Source organism: Alexandromys fortis, unplaced genomic scaffold, assembly GCF_014885135.2.
Source record: "Alexandromys fortis isolate MF-2015 unplaced genomic scaffold, M_Fortis_MF-2015_v1.1 scaffold_81, whole genome shotgun sequence".
Classification (NCBI taxonomy): domain Eukaryota; kingdom Metazoa; phylum Chordata; class Mammalia; order Rodentia; family Cricetidae; genus Alexandromys; species Alexandromys fortis.
The window spans coordinates 3,361,882-3,381,255 of NW_026067960.1; the positions used below are offsets into that span (position 1 = coordinate 3,361,882).

The 19,374-nt window shown below is 47.6% G+C and overlaps 2 protein-coding genes across 2 annotated transcripts in view; both read left to right on the forward strand.

The window, feature by feature from the left end:
* Cass4 (Cas scaffold protein family member 4) overlaps positions 1-9,063 on the forward strand; it is a 39,225-nt gene extending 30,162 nt beyond the window's left edge. Inside the window, exons 4-7 of the mRNA XM_050152923.1 lie at positions 291-365; positions 2,342-3,565; positions 5,256-5,333; positions 7,502-9,063. Of these exons, the coding sequence (XP_050008880.1) occupies positions 291-365; positions 2,342-3,565; positions 5,256-5,333; positions 7,502-7,912 (1,788 nt within the window). The 3' untranslated portion in view covers positions 7,913-9,063. The remainder of the gene's footprint in view (positions 1-290; positions 366-2,341; positions 3,566-5,255; positions 5,334-7,501) is intronic.
* Positions 9,064-15,554: 6,491 nt separating this feature from the next.
* The window catches only part of Rtf2 (replication termination factor 2), a 29,903-nt gene continuing 26,083 nt past the window's right edge, over positions 15,555-19,374 (forward strand). Inside the window, exon 1 of the mRNA XM_050152919.1 lies at positions 15,555-15,708. Coding sequence (XP_050008876.1) covers positions 15,640-15,708 — 69 coding nt within the window. The 5' untranslated portion in view covers positions 15,555-15,639. The remainder of the gene's footprint in view (positions 15,709-19,374) is intronic.

Below are 19,374 nucleotides of genomic sequence, written 5' to 3' on the forward strand. Positions count from 1 at the left end.
CAGGTTCCTCAGCAAAAGAGAGAGACATAGAGAGACAGAGACAGAGCGGTAGAGACAGAGCGATAGAGACAGAGAGACAGAATTGATTTTGGTTAAAAAAAAAAACTGAGGGGGTTCAAGTTGGTGGCTGAGCACAGCTATCATAACGTAACAAAGAACTGTGACTTTAAGCCCCAAAGTGTTCAGGGCTTTGTGTCTTTCATTGGCAAACACTGAACTTGTGGAGTTTGTGTGGGAAACCCTTTGAAAAGAGAACTCAAAAGTTGCCCTTCTTTGCGGTCTTTCCCTAGAATCTAGAGAGAGAGCAGTGCTACGACATACCCACCAGCTCCCAGAAGACGGCGCTCCACTCTTCCGCCAGCCAGGCAAGTGGGAGTATGAACGGACAGGGGACGGGGAGCTAGGCGACTAAGCATCCTCTGGGAAAACTTTATTAGCTAGATGAATTGCCATCTTTCTGCTGCTCTGATGAGATACCCGAGATAAGCAACTTATGGAGAGGGAAGGTTTACTTCGGTTCACAGTTTCAGAGCTCATGATTGGTTGTTGGTTGCTTTGAAAACTGTGGTGCAGTGCACCTCTGCGAGAGAGCACATGGAGAAACGAGATGCTTGCTCTATGAAGGCAAGGGAACAAAGAGAGAGAAGAGAGGGTTGGAGTTCTAGTATTCCTTCAAGGTCACAGCCCCAGTGACTCAACTTCCTTCTGCTAGGCTCCAGCTTCCAAAGGAGCTGTTCACCTTCTAACAGCAGCTCATGCTAAGGACAAGCCCTCAGTATCAAGGAACATTCCAGATTCACATTGTAGCACTTGACTAAAAGGCAGGTTCAGAGTCCTGTAACAAGCTCCAATGCCTCCTTGCCCTGCTATCCAGGACTAGGGCAGTGGGCTGTAGCAATGGCTCTGTTGGTAAGAGCTCGCCTTGCAACTGCGAGGAACTGAGTTTGGATCTCCTGAGCTCACATTCTTTCTAAAAAGTGGAGTTGGAGAGTTGGCAAAGAGCCACTGGCTGTTCTTCCTGAGGTCCCAAGTTCCCAGCATCGACACAACGGCTCGCTGGAGTCTATAACTCCAGTCCCAGGGAATCTGGTGCTCTTTCCCAGACTCCACGAGTGGCAGATGTGCACATGGTATACATACATGCGGGATGAACACCCACATACATACAATATTTTAAATGCTGAGCACAAGCCAGTAGTCCCAGAGTTGGGAAGGTGGAGGCAGGAGGATTGCTAGAGATGATGGGCCAGCAAATCTATTGAGTTTTAGGTTCAGTGAGACACCCTGTCTCGAAATCCAAGGGGAAGAACAATAGAAGAAGATTCCCAGTGTACATCTCTGACCTATGGAGGTGGGGAGACAGAGAGAGAGAATGGTTAGGTCATTTAACTTTCCCATGCCTCCATTCTTACTGCACATTCTGGAATATTCTGTGAGCTAATTGGTATAAGCCACAGAGAGAAGCTCAGCAGGTGCTAGAGAATGACGTCTTGTGAGGGATCGCATTGGTGTGTTGTCTCAAAGCACGTGTCACCTTTGTGCAGAGGAACATCATTTGAGGTCCCTCGTGGGGGGGGCATTTGTCATTGCACTCGACCAGATGTGTCCCACAAGCGTGGTCCCGTTGAGGGAGTGTGGGATTCGGGAGATCTTCCAACACTGCTGCATCGTAGCAGCGTAGTGGGTGAGGCGGAAGTTCGTGAGATGTGAGAGAAAAGGTTACAGAGGCCATGAGGAGCAGAGGGAGCAACTGGGACGTTAAACAAGGGGGTATGAGGGAGGGTTCTGAACTATGGAGAGAAAACCAACATGGGAAGGGGATGCTGTATTAGTTCCCTTTGCTGTGATGAGACCACCGTGACCAAGGTAACTTATAAAATGGAGCATTTAACTGGGGTTATGGCTCCAGAGGTTAGAATCCATGATGGCAGCGGGAACAGCTGAAAGCTCAGATCTTGAACAATAAGCAGAGAGCACAGGGGTGGTAGGAGGCTTCTGAAGCAAAGTCTGCCCTTGTGACTCATCTCTTTTGACAAGGCCACGCCTAATCCTCTCAGACCCGTTCTCCAACTGGGAACCAAGCATTCTAACATAGGAGCCTATGAAGGCCATTCTCATTCAAACCACCACCGACATGCAGGAGTGGGGACAGACAAAGATGGGCTGTGGAAAGAAAGGAGATTCAGAAGGAGGTGAGGTCAGGCTGTGAGGGACCTTGAGTGACAAGAGCAGTGGGGGGACACTGAAGGAACCTGAGCAAGAGTGCCACTCAGGTGTAAAGACCCTTTCAAACTCTTGCGATTGCTACTAACCCGGACAGCTTCGTGTGGTTTTTCCTCAGGGCCAGAGGGTTGTGCTGACACCAACAGCTGCCTTCAGACAAGGTGGTGGCTACAACACGTTATCCAGCCCTCAGCAACCAGAGTGGAGGAACAATGCTCCAGTGTTGCTGGGAAAGGCCGACATCAGAAATGCTTCTCTGACCAGCTTCACCAGAGAGTTGGGGTCTAGTGCCAACCCAGGATGCCCATCTGCTGTGCGCACCGGAGCTGTGACTCTCTCCCCACAGCCGGACAGCAGAGTGCAGAAGAAAAGCAGCCCCCCAGAAGAGCCTTCCTACGCTGTCCCAGCACCCAGAGACTCACTTCCCTCGGATGCGGTCAGCAGCTACAATGTCCCTTCCGGGTTTCTCATTCCCAGAGTGGAGCAACAGAACACCAAGCCCAACATCTATGACACCCCGAAAGCCACACACGGTGTGTCTCAGGCTGGGAAGGAGCTGGAGGAAGTCAAAGAGGTTCCAGAGACTATCCCCTGGATCTCCAGACAGCCAAATTCCCTGACTCCTGACTCAGACCAATTATCGGTTGCCAGCTCAGACAGCAGAGCAAGTATGGTGTCTTCGTGCTCCTCCGTGTCCGTGGACTCCTCCCCCAGCACCTCCTCCGAGGACTCTGCGAAAGAGCTGTGGATGGACGTGGATTTTGCCAAAGAGACGGCAATGGCCCTGCAGCACAAAGTGGCCAGTTCTGCAGCGGGCCTGCTGCTCTACGTAAGCAGGACTTGGAGGTTCAAAGACTCCTTGGAGAGCAACATCCACATGATCCGCAGGGCCGCGGACCACATCGAAGAATCCTTAAGAGAGTTTCTGGATTTTGCCCAAGGGGTTGGTGGGACTGCTGGCAGTCTTACGGACAGCCAGCTTCAGGCTAGGATTAGAGATCAGCTTCTAATAATCTCGGGTTCCTACCAGATTCTGCTGGATGCAAAGGGGAACCTAGACCGCTGCAACTGGCCCCTTGATGTTCTCGTGACAGACAAAATCCAAAACAACCTGGATGACCTGGAGAGGTTTGTCATGGTGACGAGGATGGTTCCAGAAGATGTCAAGAGATTTACCTCCATTGTCATTGCCAACGGGAGGCTCCTTTTTAAACAGAACTGTGAGAAAGGAGAGACGGAGCCAAAGTGCGAAAGATGCATCCAACCTCCCCAAAGAGAAACCCAGTCAAATGAACACTGCCTTCAGCTAGTAAAGAAAAGCAGAGTGACTGTCTGTGGACAGGTGAGTTCGGGTGACAAATAGTACACCAGGGAGCCTCATTTGTTTCCTGAAATGGTCACCAGAGAGGGAGATGCCTGGAATGTGTGCACGTGGAAGTGTGCACCTGTACGTGTGTGTGGAGGCCAGAGGACAACCCTGGCTGCTTTTCCTCAGTGTCTCCCGCTGACCTGGAAGTGGCGCAGTAGGCTAGGATAGCTGGAAAGCGGGGCCTAGGGAGCCGCCTTCCTCTGCCTCCCTAGCACTGGAGTGACAAGCTTGTGCCACCACACCCAACTTTTCCCAAGGGTTCCAGTGGTTGAACCAGGTGCTTGTCCTTGCAAAGCACCTCATTGAACCATCTCCCAGGCCCCTGTATGTGTGTGCATGTAGTGTTCTGTCTGCCTCTGCCATTCTCCGTCTTGTTTTTATTGTTGTTCTTTTGGTTTGTTTGTTTGTTTGTTTATGACAGGGTCTCACTGTGTAGTCTTGGTCTAGAACTCAGAGAGCTACCTCCACCTCTCCCTCTCTGCCTCCCGAAGGCTGGGTTTAAAGGCGTTTGCCACCATGACTGAAATCATTAAATTTTCTACTCTTTATTTTGGAAAGGATGGCCCTAAATTGCCCAAGCAGGCTTTGAACTTGGGCCCCTCCTGCCTTAGCCTCCTTTCCTAGTTAGGGTTATTGCTACTGTTATAATAAAACACCATGACCAAAATCAAGTTGGGGAGGACTTTATTTGGCTTACACTTCCACATCATAGTCCATCACTGAAGGAAGTCAGGACAGGAACTCAAGCAGGGAAGGCACCTGGCTTGCTCCACATGGCTTGCTCAGTCTGCTTTCTTACAGAACCCAGGACCTTCAGCCCAGGGGTGGCCCACTACAATGGGCAGGGCCCTCCCACATCAATTACTAGTTAAGAAAACATCCTATAGGCTTGCCTACAGCCTGATCTTATGAGGACATTTTCTCAATTGGGTTCCCTCCCGTCCCATGACTCTAGCTTGTGTTATGTTGACATAAAACTACCCAGCACATCTCCCATGATGCTGAAGTCACAGACCTGTGCTGCTACCTGCCAGGTTTCTCCGCATTTCTAGGTTGTCATTGTCGATGCGTTTCTCAGAGTCACAGGAGGGAAACACACATTCTCCCTGATGCTGGACTGACCAGCCTGCTGCTCCAGGGACTCCAACAAACACTTCTCTGGCTGACTGCCTTTGGACCCACAAGGAGACCCTTGAGTCCAGGGACTATCAGACTGCAGAGGCCCAGCAAGTCACTGTGACAGCAGACAGTTGTCACTTCCCAGGTTCTTCTGAAGTGCATGGCTGATCGAGGAGAGTTGACATATTCTAGAAAGTTGGCTGGTTTTAATTTCCACTTTATCAGGATACATTGGCAGGCAGAATCCAGCCCTTTGTTGCCAATGCCAATGAATGCATCCATAGGCAGAAGCATGAACAGAACCTCCCGTTTAAAAGTAAATTTAAGTGGGGCACCGTGGTGCACGCTTGTAACCTCTGTACTCAGGAAGCTGGGGAGGAGGTGGTGAGTTCCAGGCCAATCTAGGCTACATGGCAAGATCTTGGGGGTGGGGAGGGGGCATAAAAACCACCAACCATAACAATGAAACAAAAAGGTGAGCTTAAACAGGCATAGCATTGTGAAAGCTAGTCAAATTAGTAATCTGAAGATTTAATTTTTTCAGAAGCCACCTAACCCACAAGAGAAAGGAGAGCCTATCTTGGAACAAAGGTCGGATGAAAATAAAGATTTCCATGCCACGGTAAGCCCTCATGCTCTCCGTGGCTCTGATGAATATGATTTGCCCCGGAGAACTCTCCGTGGTCTATGAAAATGTAGAGTTATAGCCTAGTCCATGTTAGTGACATCCATCTGCCTCCTGCTCTCCTTAGTGATGGAGGGACCCTGGGCACCCGGGTGGGTAATGGAGGGACCCTGGGCACCCGGGTGGGTAATGGAGGGACCCTGGGCACCCAAGCGGGTAATGGAGGGATCCTGGGCACCCGGGTGGAGCACGCACCCCTAAGCAGCATCAGGGAAAGAACACTGTCACAAGCCCTGAAAGAATTTTCTCTTTCCTTCCCTCCTGTCTTTGTCTTTGGAACTGAATCTAGGGCTCTGTGCAAGACAGGCAAAGTCCAGTGAGCTGCACTCAGCCTGGCAACCCTTTCATGTTTTGATAATTACAGTAAACCATTTGAGGGGGAGTGTTAATGCTTCTTCATAGTATCTTTGACACTTGATCAGTGTCTTTTAAACCAGAGATTTTATCACTCTTTGTTCTTCTTGGCTGTCTTCTATTTGTGGCAGAAAGCAGTTTTCCACTTACCAACTTTAAATGTTTTCTCTAAATTAATTAAAGTATGAACAATGAATCCAGGACTAGAGAGATGGCCAGGTAGGTAAGAGTACTTGCTGTGCAGACCTGAGTTCAAAACCCTGGAACCCATATAAAAAAGCCAGGCATGGCTGACTACCATGTGCGTGTAACCCCAGTATTGGGAGGCAGTGGGTAGAGACAGGCAGATTCTGGGAGCTCACTAACTAGTCAGCCTAGTCAAGATGGGGACCTTCTGGTTCTGTGAGAGACCTATCTCAAGGCAATAAGACAGAGGAAGACTGGGGAAGAAACTGGACACCATGTTTTGGCTTCTGAATGCATGTGCACAGTCAATATCTGTATATGTGCATAATTTCAACACACACACACACACACACACACACACACACACAGGCAACGAGTCCATTTAAAAACCAAGTAAGAAGCCAGCCAATGTTGAAAGGCAAGAGAAGTGAAAGTTATAGAAACTGTAGAGTTGCAGTAAACCGGATCAACAACTGGGGTATTGGAGAGAGCAAAGGAGGACAGAGGTGTCCACTGACTTGGACAGGGTGTCTGCCTTCTCAGAGCTCACCTAGCACTTGGCCTTGGTTTTGCATCCCTCGCAAGTGATGCAAGTCAAGTCCAGGAGCCACATCTGACAGGGCTGCTTCACACTAACAGGGCGTCCTTGTTGGCTCTGGGAGACAGGGCTCCATATATGGGATGCCCCACTCAGCACCCCAGGACTCCTGCCCACTAACTGCCTGAAGCGGTTCCTCATTAAGAAATAATGATAGGGGGCTGGAGAGATGGCTCAGTGGTTAAGAGCACTGACTGCTCTTCCTAGAGGTCCTGAGTTCAATTCCCAGCAACCACAAGGTGGCTCACAACCATCTATAAAGAGATCTGGTGCCCTCTTCTGGCGTGCAGGCATACATGGAGGCAGAATGTTGTATACATAATAAATAAATAAATCCTAAAAAAAAAGAAAGAAAGAAAGAAAAGAAAAGAAAGAAAGAAAGAAAGAAAGAAAGAAAGAAAGAAAGAAAGAAAGAAAGAAATAACGATAGCTTCCTCCCCATCCTTGCCCCAGGTAAAGCATCACTACATTTTAAGTTTGCCTACACTTGATATTTTCAAGCCAAGATGCTCATGATACAATGTCTGCCTCACCACATTGGTCAGGCCAGTCTTGAGCTGGCAATCTTCCTGTCTCCACCTCCAAAGAGTGGGGATAAACACCCAGTTCCCCCACTTCTTGAACATTTGAAAGTTGCAGATTTATCTTTATCAATGCGTTCCTTAGAAAGTGTTTCTTACGGTTTACAGAGCTGGTTGGATAAAACAGCATGCACAGACACACTTTGATCTGTAACACAAGAATACACAGTTGCATGCCGAACAGTGCTGCCACCTATAATACAAGAACACACAGTTGCATGCCGAGCAGTGCTTTGAAAACATTGGCATTGGCCAGCTCTGGATTTCCTTAGCAAACCTTTTTCTTACAAGGGTTCTTGCAAATGGAACCCACACAGGAGAAGAGTGACAGCTGCAGCCTGCGGATGGTCCTAGCCCTTACGTATTCTCTCCTTCCTCTCCTCTAGAGCCCTAGCTCTCTTCCCTCTCCTGCTCCCAATCGGCAGGATGCAGACAGGAAGATCCACCTGTCCGAGCACTGCAGGCTCTATTTCGGAGCACTCTTCAAAGCCATCGGCGTCTTTACCAGCAGCCTGAGCAACAGCCAGCCCCCTGAGGTCTTCATCACTCAGAGCAAGCTGGTCATCACAGTTGGGCAGAAGCTCGTGGACACACTGTGCAAGGAGACCCAGGACAAGGATGAACGCAACGAGATCCTGCATGGCAGCAGTCACCTGTGTGGACTGCTCAAGGACCTGGCGCTGGCCACCAAGAACGCGGTGATTAAGTACCCGAGCCCCAGTGCCCTGGGCTGCCTCCAGACAGAGGTGGAGAAACTAGAGCATCACACTCGGAAATTCAGAGAGACATTGGAATGAAGCCGTTTCTAACACCTCCTAGAGAGGTCAACTCCTGGCTAGCTCCGCACCTACAGCTGGTGTCTCTGTCCTGTGGAAAAGCCAGTCACATGGGTTCAAACAGCCACAGCCCTCGGAGCTGGTATTAGTAAGTGGCTGAGTCTCCAGAGGACACCAGTTGACCACAAAGAGGTCAAGCAGAGGCAGGTGACAAGTCAGGTGACAACCTTGCGATGTTGAACTCACTGTGCCAAGGTGCACAGCACCAACAGCGGGAGTGGCATTGTAGAAGCCATGTTTTGTGCCGGTCAAATGTGTGTGCGGTTTACAGTCATTCTACACTTATTTATTTAGGCAGCACCTAAGGTCGCGGTAAGGGGACTGAAGTGACAGCAGGTATCAGAGGTTCTGCCCTCAGAGTCAGTCTGATCGGAAAGGCAGATGAAGAGACAAAGAAAGGTCTGTAGTCTGTCCGCTGCTGAAGAGAAAGGAAAGTTGGGGAAATGGGATAGAGGAACTTATTTTCAACAGATTCATTTCTGTTGCGTTCATCAGAAAATGTGGTGACCTGCAGGGATTGCTGGTGCCTGTCTTTAAGTCCAGCACTTGGGAGGCAGAAGCCACAGAAGCCAGGCCAGGCATAAGTTCCAAGACAAAGAGGGCTATATAGAGAGAACCTGTTTATTTTTTTAAAAAGCCCCCCCAAAGTAATGACAGTTTGTCTTTTTTATCAGTTAGTTTTGAATTAATACTGTGAGATGTATACAAATTGTGCGTGCGTGTGTGTGTTGCTAGAGAATCTAGGGTTCCATGCATGCTAAGCATGTACTCTGCCACTAAGATTGACCCCCGAGTCCCCCCAAATGTATTTTGGCTATGTTACCTCACCCCAAAGATGACTGTTGTGTTCTGTTGGGTTCCCTACTAACTTATTTTCTATGTTATATATGTGTCAGTCAGTTCCACAGCTCAGTTAGATTATTAGTTTATATTTCACTAGTCTCAAGTCTTATATTATTTATCTGGAATCATGGGTCTAAACACATTTTCAAGGTCCTGGGAGATGGCTCAGGAAGTAAAGGCACCTACTGCCAATCCTGATGGCCTGAGTTCTACTCCAGGGCCCCATGTGGTGAAAGGAGAGAACCGACTCCTGATAACTGTCTTTAAATATCCACACACACACAAAAAAAAAAAACTAAACTGTAACTTAAAAATAAAAACCCAGAAGCACCCTCGCAGCAGTCCTTCCTTGGAAAAGTCTCTGAGCCACGTCTTCCGAGCACTGGGATCAAAGTGAAGAGTTTATTGAAAATGTCTCCTCTTTGAATGCAGCTGCAGGAGTGTGTGCAAGTCTGTATATGTCAGCCTGGACTGGAAAGCAAAACCATCATTTTGTGTGTCTGGGGGGGGCAGGAAGATGTGGCATGAGATGACACCCACACTGTTCACAGCCATGGAGGTGTTACCCAGCGCCCCTCATGCAAACCACTTCCTTTCTTTCCTTGAAGCTCAGCCTTTCAATTCATGTCACCATGGTTACCTTATCCTTCACTCCATGGGAAGATCCCTGTCTCCATTGTCACATGACACCTTCACAAAGCATCTTCAGGCTGTGTCTCCTGCAGTGTGCCAAGGCCAACTTCTATCATTTGTACATGTGGTGGGCACTTTTAACATAGAGACGGTAGGGACTAGAGAGAGGGCGCAGTGGTTAAGAGAAGACCCTGGTTTGGTTCCCAATATCCACTTGGTGGCTCACAACCATCTGTAACTCAAGTTCCAAGGGATCTGACAACCTCGTCTGTCCTCCTCAGGCAGCAAGCATGAAAGTGGTATAATATATACATGTACATATAAACATGTCCTTACATAGTCATACATGCAAACACTCATACACATAGAATAAAAATAAATCCCTTTTAGAATACTGGATGTAGTGGCCAGAGAGCAATTTCTTTTCTTCCAGAGGACCAGAGTTCAAATCTTAATACCTCCCTCAGGTATTAACTGCCTGAAACCACAACTTCAGGAGATCCAATGTCCTCTAGCCTCTGAGAGCACCCATGCAGCACACACATACACATCAACATAAATAATAAAATCTTGTTTTAAAAAAATGTTGCATGTAGAGCCAGGTGTAGCAGTGCATGTCTGCAATTCCAAAACACTTGGAAGGTAGGTAGGAAGATCAGAAGTTCAAGGCCAGCCTGGGCTACATGAGCCCCTCTCTCAAGAGAACAAAACAGGAGCCGGGTGGTAGTGGCACATGCCTTTAATCCCAGCACTCAGGAGGCAGAGGCAGGAGGATCTCTGTAGTTCGAGGCCAGCCTGGTCTACAAGAGCTAGTTCCAGGACAGGCTCCAAAGCCACAGAGAAACCCTGTCTCAAAAAACAAAACAAAACAAAACAAACAAACACAAACAAACAAACAGAAGTAACAGGGGAACAAATGGGAGCAGGAGAAAGAGTGGAGAGAGCAGGTGGACTCAAGCAAGCTAACAGCCACTGCCTAGAGCAGGCTGCTGTTTTCACTTAGTCTCATTACCCTAAAACATGGGAGACTTGGACTCAGCTCGGAGGGTCACACATCAAACCCTGAACAACAGGGTCTCACCTGCTAGGATCCTGCTATGGGTGTGAAAGTTGTGACCACTCTGTCTTACATGTTGGGCTCTCGAGACAACCTACAGCTAAGGATCTCTGTGCAACCTTGGAACTCACTCTGTAGGCCAGGCTGGCCTCAAACTCACAGAGATCCTCCTGCCTCTGCCCGAGTGCTGGATTAAGGTGTGTGCCACCACTGCCCAGCACTGTGATTCATTTCTGTGACAGGGAAGAGACTGTAGGGGTCAGATGCATGGGTGCCAGGAACAAGCTTCCAAAAGCCAAGATCACGCCACAAACTGTAGCACCATACATAGGGCGTTGCCAACCAGAGGGGCTCATATATATATTCCATATATCCAGGCTTCCAGGGGGAAAGCAGATTCAGCCAATGCCTGAATCTCACTGAAAGTATAGCTTAGGTGCAGAAAGCCATGTTTAGCCATTCTGAGCGTGGTGAAAAGCCTTCCCAATTCCAAGTTCCCATGTGCCAATCAATGGTCACTCTTAACAGCTGACTCTCCTAAGCACGGCAGGCAGGCATGCTGCACAGACCTACACGTGCACAGAGACAAGGACTCACAGCACCAAAGCAACTGCACTCACTTTCACGCCGTCCACTGACTGATCCATGTCCCTCCAGCCCCAGGGGGTAATGCAGAGGGGAGCTCTTAGCTTAGGAATGCCCCAACTCTTACAACAGATCCTGACATAGCCAGTGGAGCTGTGTCTCGGAGTCACCATATTTATCTGATTTCCAGCAGCTGGCATTTGGGAGGCAGAGACATGAGGATTGCTGCAGGCTGAGTACAACCAGGGCTATGTGCTGAGACTGTCTCGATTTTCAAAAGTATACCTGTATCTATCAATATAAGTATTGATACAGATACATCCATTTATAGATATATCTGATAGATATTTCTGTGAATTTGACATCAGCCTAGTATAAATAGCAAGTGTAAATATAGCAAGTTACAGGCCAGCCAGGGCAACACATCTCAAAAAATAATAGGTATCTAACTACTGATAGACAGATAGATAGATAGATGCATTTTTGACCAAAAAAAACCTGTCCCATACTCTTTATCTTATTTTTATCTTCCAAGGTTCTCAGCCACAGCATCCTTGGAAAGATAATTTAGAATAAAATGTCATGCGATCTGCTCAGATGTGCAGAAATGGAAGACACCCATTAGAAGTTATCTTCCAGTGAGGTCGGGGATGCAGCTAGATGCAGGGATGGATGCAGCTGGAGGCAGGAAATGCTGCAGGGAATCAAAGGGTATAAAACACTTCTTGCTGCGGAAATACTGGTTTCCTTACTCATTGATATGACTGTCTCCATTTGCACTGCTTCCTTGGCTCAGCGCTGCCCTAACGCCTCACAAACTTGAACCCAGCCCCTCCCCAGTGACAGACAGTCTAGCAGCTTGTGGCCCGGTGCTGCTTTTCATATTTTTAAATTTCTCAGTTATGTTCAAACCAAGAACTGTTGTTGAGGGATGTGGGTCAGTTGGTAGAGTGTGTGCTTAGCATGCAGGAAGGAGGCCCTGAGTGCCAGCCCCAGAACCTCATAGACAGTGCTGGCACACTCCTGTTATCCCAACACTCGGGTGGGGATTTCAAGGTCATCTCCAACTACTACGGACTTTGAGGCAGGCCTGGGCTATGAGATCCTAGCAAGTAGGCAAGCAAAGAAAATCCTTGTCCACAGAGAGCAAGCACGTTGTGTACAGACTCATGAGAACTATTGCTCACAGCTGTGAGTGCCTTTCCCTTTGAGCACAGACAGCGGTCATCATGGGAGCAAGCCTCCCCGGGTTGACTTCAGAGGACGGCCCAGGAGCTTTAGAACCAGACACACTTTGTTGGCTTTTGGCAACGTCTTGACAACCAAGTGTTTCTAATACCCAACATTCTGCAGCATTTCCTCCACAAAAAAGGAAAGGAAACGGTGGGCGGTGGAGAGAGCAACTTGGCCTCGATTAAGTTCGGTTCACCAAGAGGATGGAAGTGGTGAGGCCCACCTGAGAGATTGCTCAGTGTGACAAGCACTGGGGAGTTGTGTATTCGCTTTGGTGTAAATACGTTCTTTTTCTGAGAGATGGTCTTGCTGCGGAGCCCAGACTAGCTTCAACACTACCATCTTCCCAAGTGCTAGGATTGCAGGCATGGATCATTCCCCAAACAGGTAATATGTAGAAAACACCTTCTTGGGCCAGTGGCTGAGACGGATCAGTGGATAAGGTGCTTCCTGCCAAGCCTGTGCTCAATTCACAGGATCTGTATGGTGGGAGAATAGAACCATCTCCTGTAAATTGTTCTCTGGCCTACACACATGAGCTGTAGCCTACACACATACATGCTGGCAAAACATTCATACACATAAAGTAAAAAGAAATTTTAAAAACTTTTGAGGGGCTGGAGAGATGGCTCAGTGGTTAAGAGCATTGCTTGCGGTCCTAAGTTCAATTCCCAGCAACCACATGGTGGCTCACAACCATCTGTAATGAGGTCTGGTGCCCTCTTCTGGCCTGCAGGCACACACACAGACAGAATATTGTATACATAATAAATATTTAAAAAAAACTTTTGAAAATTCTAATATATAATTTTTTTTTAGGCAGGACAGAAAGGAAAAAAAACTTTTTTTGTTGTTTTTGTTTGGAGACAGGGTTTCTCTGTGTAGCTTTGGCTGTCCTAGAACTTGCTCTGTAGACCAGGCTAGTGTCAAACTCAGAGATCTGCCTGCCTCTGCCTCCTGCAGGGCTGGGATTAAAGGAGTGTGCCACCATAGCCTGGCTAGAAAGGAAAATATAAAGAAACACAGGAAGCGGAGGAAACTCTTACCTAGGGTCAATTCGCATTTCCCACAGACTGAGAGAAACACAACATAACTGACTAAATCACGACTGCTTGCAGACAGATCTCCGTGAGTTCAAGACCAGCCAGGGCTACACAGCCCCTGTCTCAAAGAAAAAGGGGAGAAGGAAGAGAGGAGGGAGGTGGAGAAGGGAGAGGAGGAAAAGGAGGTAGGAGGAGGGAGGGAAGGAAGAAAAAAGGAGATTGCCTACAGAAACTACATTCCTTTTAAAAGAGATCTGTTAAATAAGTACATTGAGCCAGGCATAGTTGCACACGCCTTAAATCCCAGGACTTAGGGGGCAGAGGCAGGCATCTCCATGAGTTCCAGGCCAGCCAAGGGCACAGAGGGAGACCTTGTCTCAAACAAACAAACAAACAACAAAAATACTAGGAGTGTTAAAAACAATAAAAATACTGAGGACATTCTGAATTGGGTAGAGTGCCTGCCTAACACACACAGCGCCTGGGGCACCATGCCAGCACAGCACAAGCTGGCTGTGGTGGAGCACACCTATAATCCCAGCACCGAAGAGGTGGAGGCTGGAGGGTCACAAATTCAAGGTCACCCTTGGCGTGTAGGGAGTTCCACCTTTCTTCCAACCACCAGCACTACTCTGCTTCCTCAAGGGCAGGATGCTTGTGAGTCTTGGGTCTCTCTGTATTAGTACGCTACTCCTATCCCTGAACCTGGACAATGCACCCCACGATGGGAAACTGAGTGAGCCCGCTCATTATTTTGTACCTAACCTGTAGACTTCACTTGATCTCAGAACTTTGCTGCAAGCTGCATCCTTTGCGTTATGTAACTTCAGAAGTCACAAAATCAGATGGTTAGACACCTAAGTGTGACTCCCCCACCTTGAAAAGTCCATACCCAAGTCCTGGGTGTTTGGTATTGTCCCTTTCTATTGTGTGTGTGTGTGTGTATACATACATACATACATACATACATACATACACACACACATATGTATTTATGACATATTAGAAAAACATGGTCTACCACTGAGATATATCCACAGTCCTTAGATTTTTTTTCGAGACAAGGTCTCACTCTGTAGCCTAGGCTGGTCCTAGTACATGCCATGGAGGCTCAGGCTAGCCTTGAATTCAACTCACAAGATTGAAGGCACAGACATAAGGCAGTTCTGGGCCTATAGCCACCTAGGATGCTAGGAACAACAGAGCCCCAGCGGACAGACCACTCCCCTAATGAGGGCGAAAGCACAGAAGAAACGGTTCTTCTGAGACTACCTGTTCACCTCAAGCAGGGGGACTTCAGACTGGCCAACAGAAATCAAGGGGACCACAACTGCCCAGGACGGTTTATACGTGCCTTTCACCCCTGTTGTTCCTCTAGGCCTACAGCTCATACCCGCACCCCGCATACAGGCTGGGTTGTGGCTGAACCCTTGATTTGTCCTCTTCCCAATATGGCCAACCTGAATTATCCCTTCCTCTGCCTTTGCCGTCACTAATCTCTTCTTTCACGGGCACAATGGGATGGGTGGCTAAGCTTAGCTTGTTGGTGACGCTGGAGCCCCAGACTTTGCCCTTAAAAACCTGGATACAGGATGCAGAGATGGTTCAGTGGCTAAGAGGGCTTGCTGTTCTGTGAGTGGACGCTGGATTGGTTCCCGGCACCCCAGCAGCTCACAACCATCCGGAACTCCAGTCCAGAGAGATCCAGCCCTTTTTCTGGCCTCCACGGGCACCCGGACTCACGTGGTTCACAAGCACACATGCAGACCCACATAGGTCTTTAAAAAAAAAAAAAAAAAGTCTGGACTTAAAATACATGAAAGCTAACTGGACAGATTCCGCCCATCTCCTCCTTAGTCTCACAGCAAAGCTCGCCCTGGTGTGCAAAATGCTCAGGGTCCAGGGCCGCAGGCCTCGGAGCCAACAGTGAAGGTGTTGTTTGGCGTTCCCGCCTCACCTAGTGCCTCCCAGCTGCCGGGACCCAGAAAAAGCCCCGGAGCCGCTGGGAAGACAAAAGGCCCGCCCACAGCCGGAAGTGGGCGCATTCCCGAGGACGCGCCGGCGTACGGCCCTGAAGCCACGCCCAACTCCGGGCAACGTTCCCATAGCAACCGCTGCTGAGCCAGGGACTCCTGGATCGTGGAGTGGATGCGTGCAGTGGCCCCGCCCCCGTTGCGGCGCGACGGCTTTTGCGTCCTCGAGGAGCGCCGGAAGTGTCTACGGTTTCGGCAGAGACCCCGGAAGCGGCGGTCTCTGGTTTTGGTTTTTGCTGAGGCTCTGACTCCGGCCTTAGGATGGGTTGCGACGGAGGAACAATCCCCAAGAGGCACGAGCTGGTGAAGGGGCCGAAGAAGGTCGAGAAGGTAAGCAGGGACAGCGGGCGGCCGGGCTCGGGATAAAGTGTCCACCGGCGCCTAAGGAGGGTTTGCTGTTTGCAGTCACTGGACAGTACGATTAGACGGAGGAATCCTCCCAACAGACTGGGTGTTGATGATAAGTAAACATTAAAGCTCAAAAAGACAGAGGCTGGAGGGCTAGTGAGTGGCCCAGCCGGTTAGCGGCGATCGCATTGACAGTTGCTCATGTGTTTTTGTTTTGTTTTCGAATGAGGCTCTCACTAGGTGGCCCTGGCTGTCTGGAACTCCTGCCTCTGCCAGTTGAGTGCTGGAATTAAAGGCGTGGGCCACCATGCCTGGCACTTTGGGTATTTTAAAAAATACCTTTATTTTTAGTTGTGTTTGTGTGTAGACACGTGAGTGCGGTGCCTAATGAGGCCAGAAGAAGGAATCAGATCTCTTAGGGCTGGAGTTACAAGTTTTTGTGAAACATCAGACTGGGCTGTTAGCAACCAAACTCGGGCCCTTTGAAAGAACCGTACAAAGGGCTTAGCCACTGAGCTTGTCTCTCCAGCCTGAGCATCCTGTGTATTAAAGTCTTCCTGGGACAGGCGGTGGTGGCTCACACCTTTAATCCCAGCACTTGGGAGGCAGAGGCAGGCGGATAATGTGTGAGTTCGAGGCCAGACTGGTCTACAGGTGAGTTCCAGGACAGGCACCAAAGCTACACAGAGAAACTCTGTCTTGAAAAACTAAAAAAAAAAAAAGTCTTCCCGGACCATTTCCTTATTTTGTAAGGTCAAACCCTGTATTAAACTGGTTCAGCACTGAGCACATCGAATTGGTGATTGACCCCGATTGATCCCCACCCAAACTCTCGCAGTTTCCAGCACAATGAATATTTTGAATAAATGAGTGAACAGTCTTTAAACCTTACAAGACATTAAACAAACTGTATAGTTCTACACTAATGGCAAGGAAACTGAGTCCAGGAAAGTGAATTAATGCTACCAATGTCATACAGCCTGCAGTTGTGAACCGTTATTCTCATCCAGTTAGGTGCGCTTCAGAGCTGGGGCTGGTGGTGACTGTGTAATATAAGGCATGGAAGGCCCTTGATAACAGTTTCCAGCACTGGGAGAGTAATGTTTTCTAATCCAGCATTCAGTGAACTTTGGATCGGAGGTGAATCCCATCCAGTATTGTGTTTGAGACACTGCATTTGTGGGTATTGACTATACAGATATATATGTATGTATATAATGTATATGTATATATGTATATGTATATATCTCCTATGTGAACTGGGGGCCTTGCATGTCTTAGCTCTGTAGCCTCTATAATGTTTCCTTACATAATAGACATTCACTGAGTGTGTTAAAAGTGAGGCTGGAGTGCCCTCGAACCATGCCACCATGTCACGTTCAAGTGTGCATTAAGTATTCATCCGTCTTTCGTTGTCTCGTGCCCAAGACTGATAAGGAGTAGTGCAATGAATAAAAATAAAATATTGTTGTCCAAAAAATAAAAATAATAATAATCTCAGAGGGTAAAGAAAGAATGATCAGGAAGGGTGGTTTTTATTAACCCCATTCATACAAGTACTTACTAAATGTTTGTTGTGTCTGCTGCTGGTCCTGAGGGCAAAGCTTAGAATAGAGTGATCTGTCCCTTCTAGAACTTCTATTTCAAATGCCAATTATGAAGTAATAATATAGATGGGGGGGTCTGCCCCTGCCTTGACACACAGCTCCTATGTCCCATGGAAATATCACTTGTTCTAAGTGAGATGTTTGATGACTTTTTTTTTTTAATTTGAAATAAGATCTCGCTATGTAGTCCTGGCTGGTCTGGAACTCTCTTTGTAGATCAGACTGGCCTCACTAGTAGAAATCCACCTGCCTCTGCCACAAATGCTAGGGTTAAAGGTGTGTATTATCACACCTAGTCCTGATGACTTGAACTCCTAGCTGGGAACTAGTCACCAAAAATGACAAAATCATGCTTAGAAGCCTTACGCTTATTTTTCTCTTTTGATATTTATTATTTTACCTGTATACACATGAGTTTACATGCACCTCGTATGTGCAGAGACCCAAGAGGCCAGAAGAGGGAATTAGAGTCCCCAGAAACTAGAACTATTAGGGAACCAAAACTGGGTCTTCTGCAAGAGCAGTAATGCTCTTAAACATTGAGTCATCTCTCCAGCCCTGTAACTTGGCACTTTTATACCCCTCCGTATTCCAGGAGGAACTGTTGTGTGCTAACTTTCTGTAAGATACATTAGCTGAGCTAGGTCACAGGGAGAACCCCTCTTGGTATGTGCAAAGTGGTTCTGCTTTTTAAATGCCTGCGCACACTGTTTAATGATGTGATATAAACCTGCTTTGTGTGTGTCAGGTGTTGGTGGATCTTTATTAACAGAACATTAATTTAAAACCTTTTTAAAATTTGTGTTACATGCCGCATATGTGGAGGTCAGTGAGCAACTTTTGGAAACTGGTTCTCTTGTTCCACTGTGGGTTCCAGGGATCACATTGAACTTGGGTTTTTTTTGTCATTGTTGTTGTTGTTTGTTTGTTTGTTTGTTTTGGGTTTTTTTTTCACCTCTGAGACATCTCGCCTGCCCTAATTTTTAAAAACTTTTCAAAGTCCAAACTTCATATATCATTTATTTATTATTTTTATTATTAACTTATGTATGTTAGGCACATGTCTTGCCACCATCTGCATTCTCTACATGACGGCCATATGCATGTTTTCTTTTCTTTTTGTAATTTTTCAGGGGTTTGATTCGGAGGTTTTGTTGTTGTTTTTATTTTCTCTGTGTAGCCTTGGATGTTCTGGAACTTGCTCTGTAGACCAGGCCAGCCTCAAACTTAGAGATCTGCCTATCACTGCCCAGCTCTCTTTTTATGATTTTTAAAAATACGTTTACTTGTTTGGTTGGGGCTATGGGACATAAATAACACATGTGGAGGGCAGAGGACAAGTTCTCTCCTTTACCATATGAGTCCCAAATGTGTGTGTGTGTGTGTGTGTTTGTGTCTGTCGCTCTGCTGTTTTCTTTTAGGAGCAGCATCTTTTTGGGTTATCCAGACTGGCCTCAGACTTTATCTTTTTGCCTCAGTCTCTCAAGTACTGGGATTATGGTCTCTACTGCTCCTGGGTGTATGTCACTGTTCTTGATTTAAAGATTAGAACCATCACAGTGTATGTCTTAGTCATTTTCCTTTGCTGTGATAAACACCATGACCAAGGCAGCTTATAAAGTTTATTTTGACTTATACTTCCTGAGGGAGGGTCCATGGCAGCCAGTGGCAGAGCAGGAACATGGTCATATTTTCATCCACACACAGGAAGCAGAATGAGTGAACAAGAAGGGGGGCAAGGTTATAAATCCTGCAAACTCACCTTCAGGACTGTACTTCCTCCAGCAAGGCTACACCTCCAAGGTTTTATAACTCCTCAAACAGCACCACCCAGTGGGGACCAAGTGTTCATGTATATGGGCCCGTGTGATATGGGATTACCTTCTGTATTCTGTGCATATGTTTTATTGCATTGGTTAATAAAGAAGCTGCTTTGTCCTATGGCAGGGCAGAGTAGAACTAGGCAGGAAAACTAAAGTGAATGCAGGGAGAAAAAGTGGAGTCAGGAAGGCACCACATAGCTGCCCAAGGAGAAAGACAC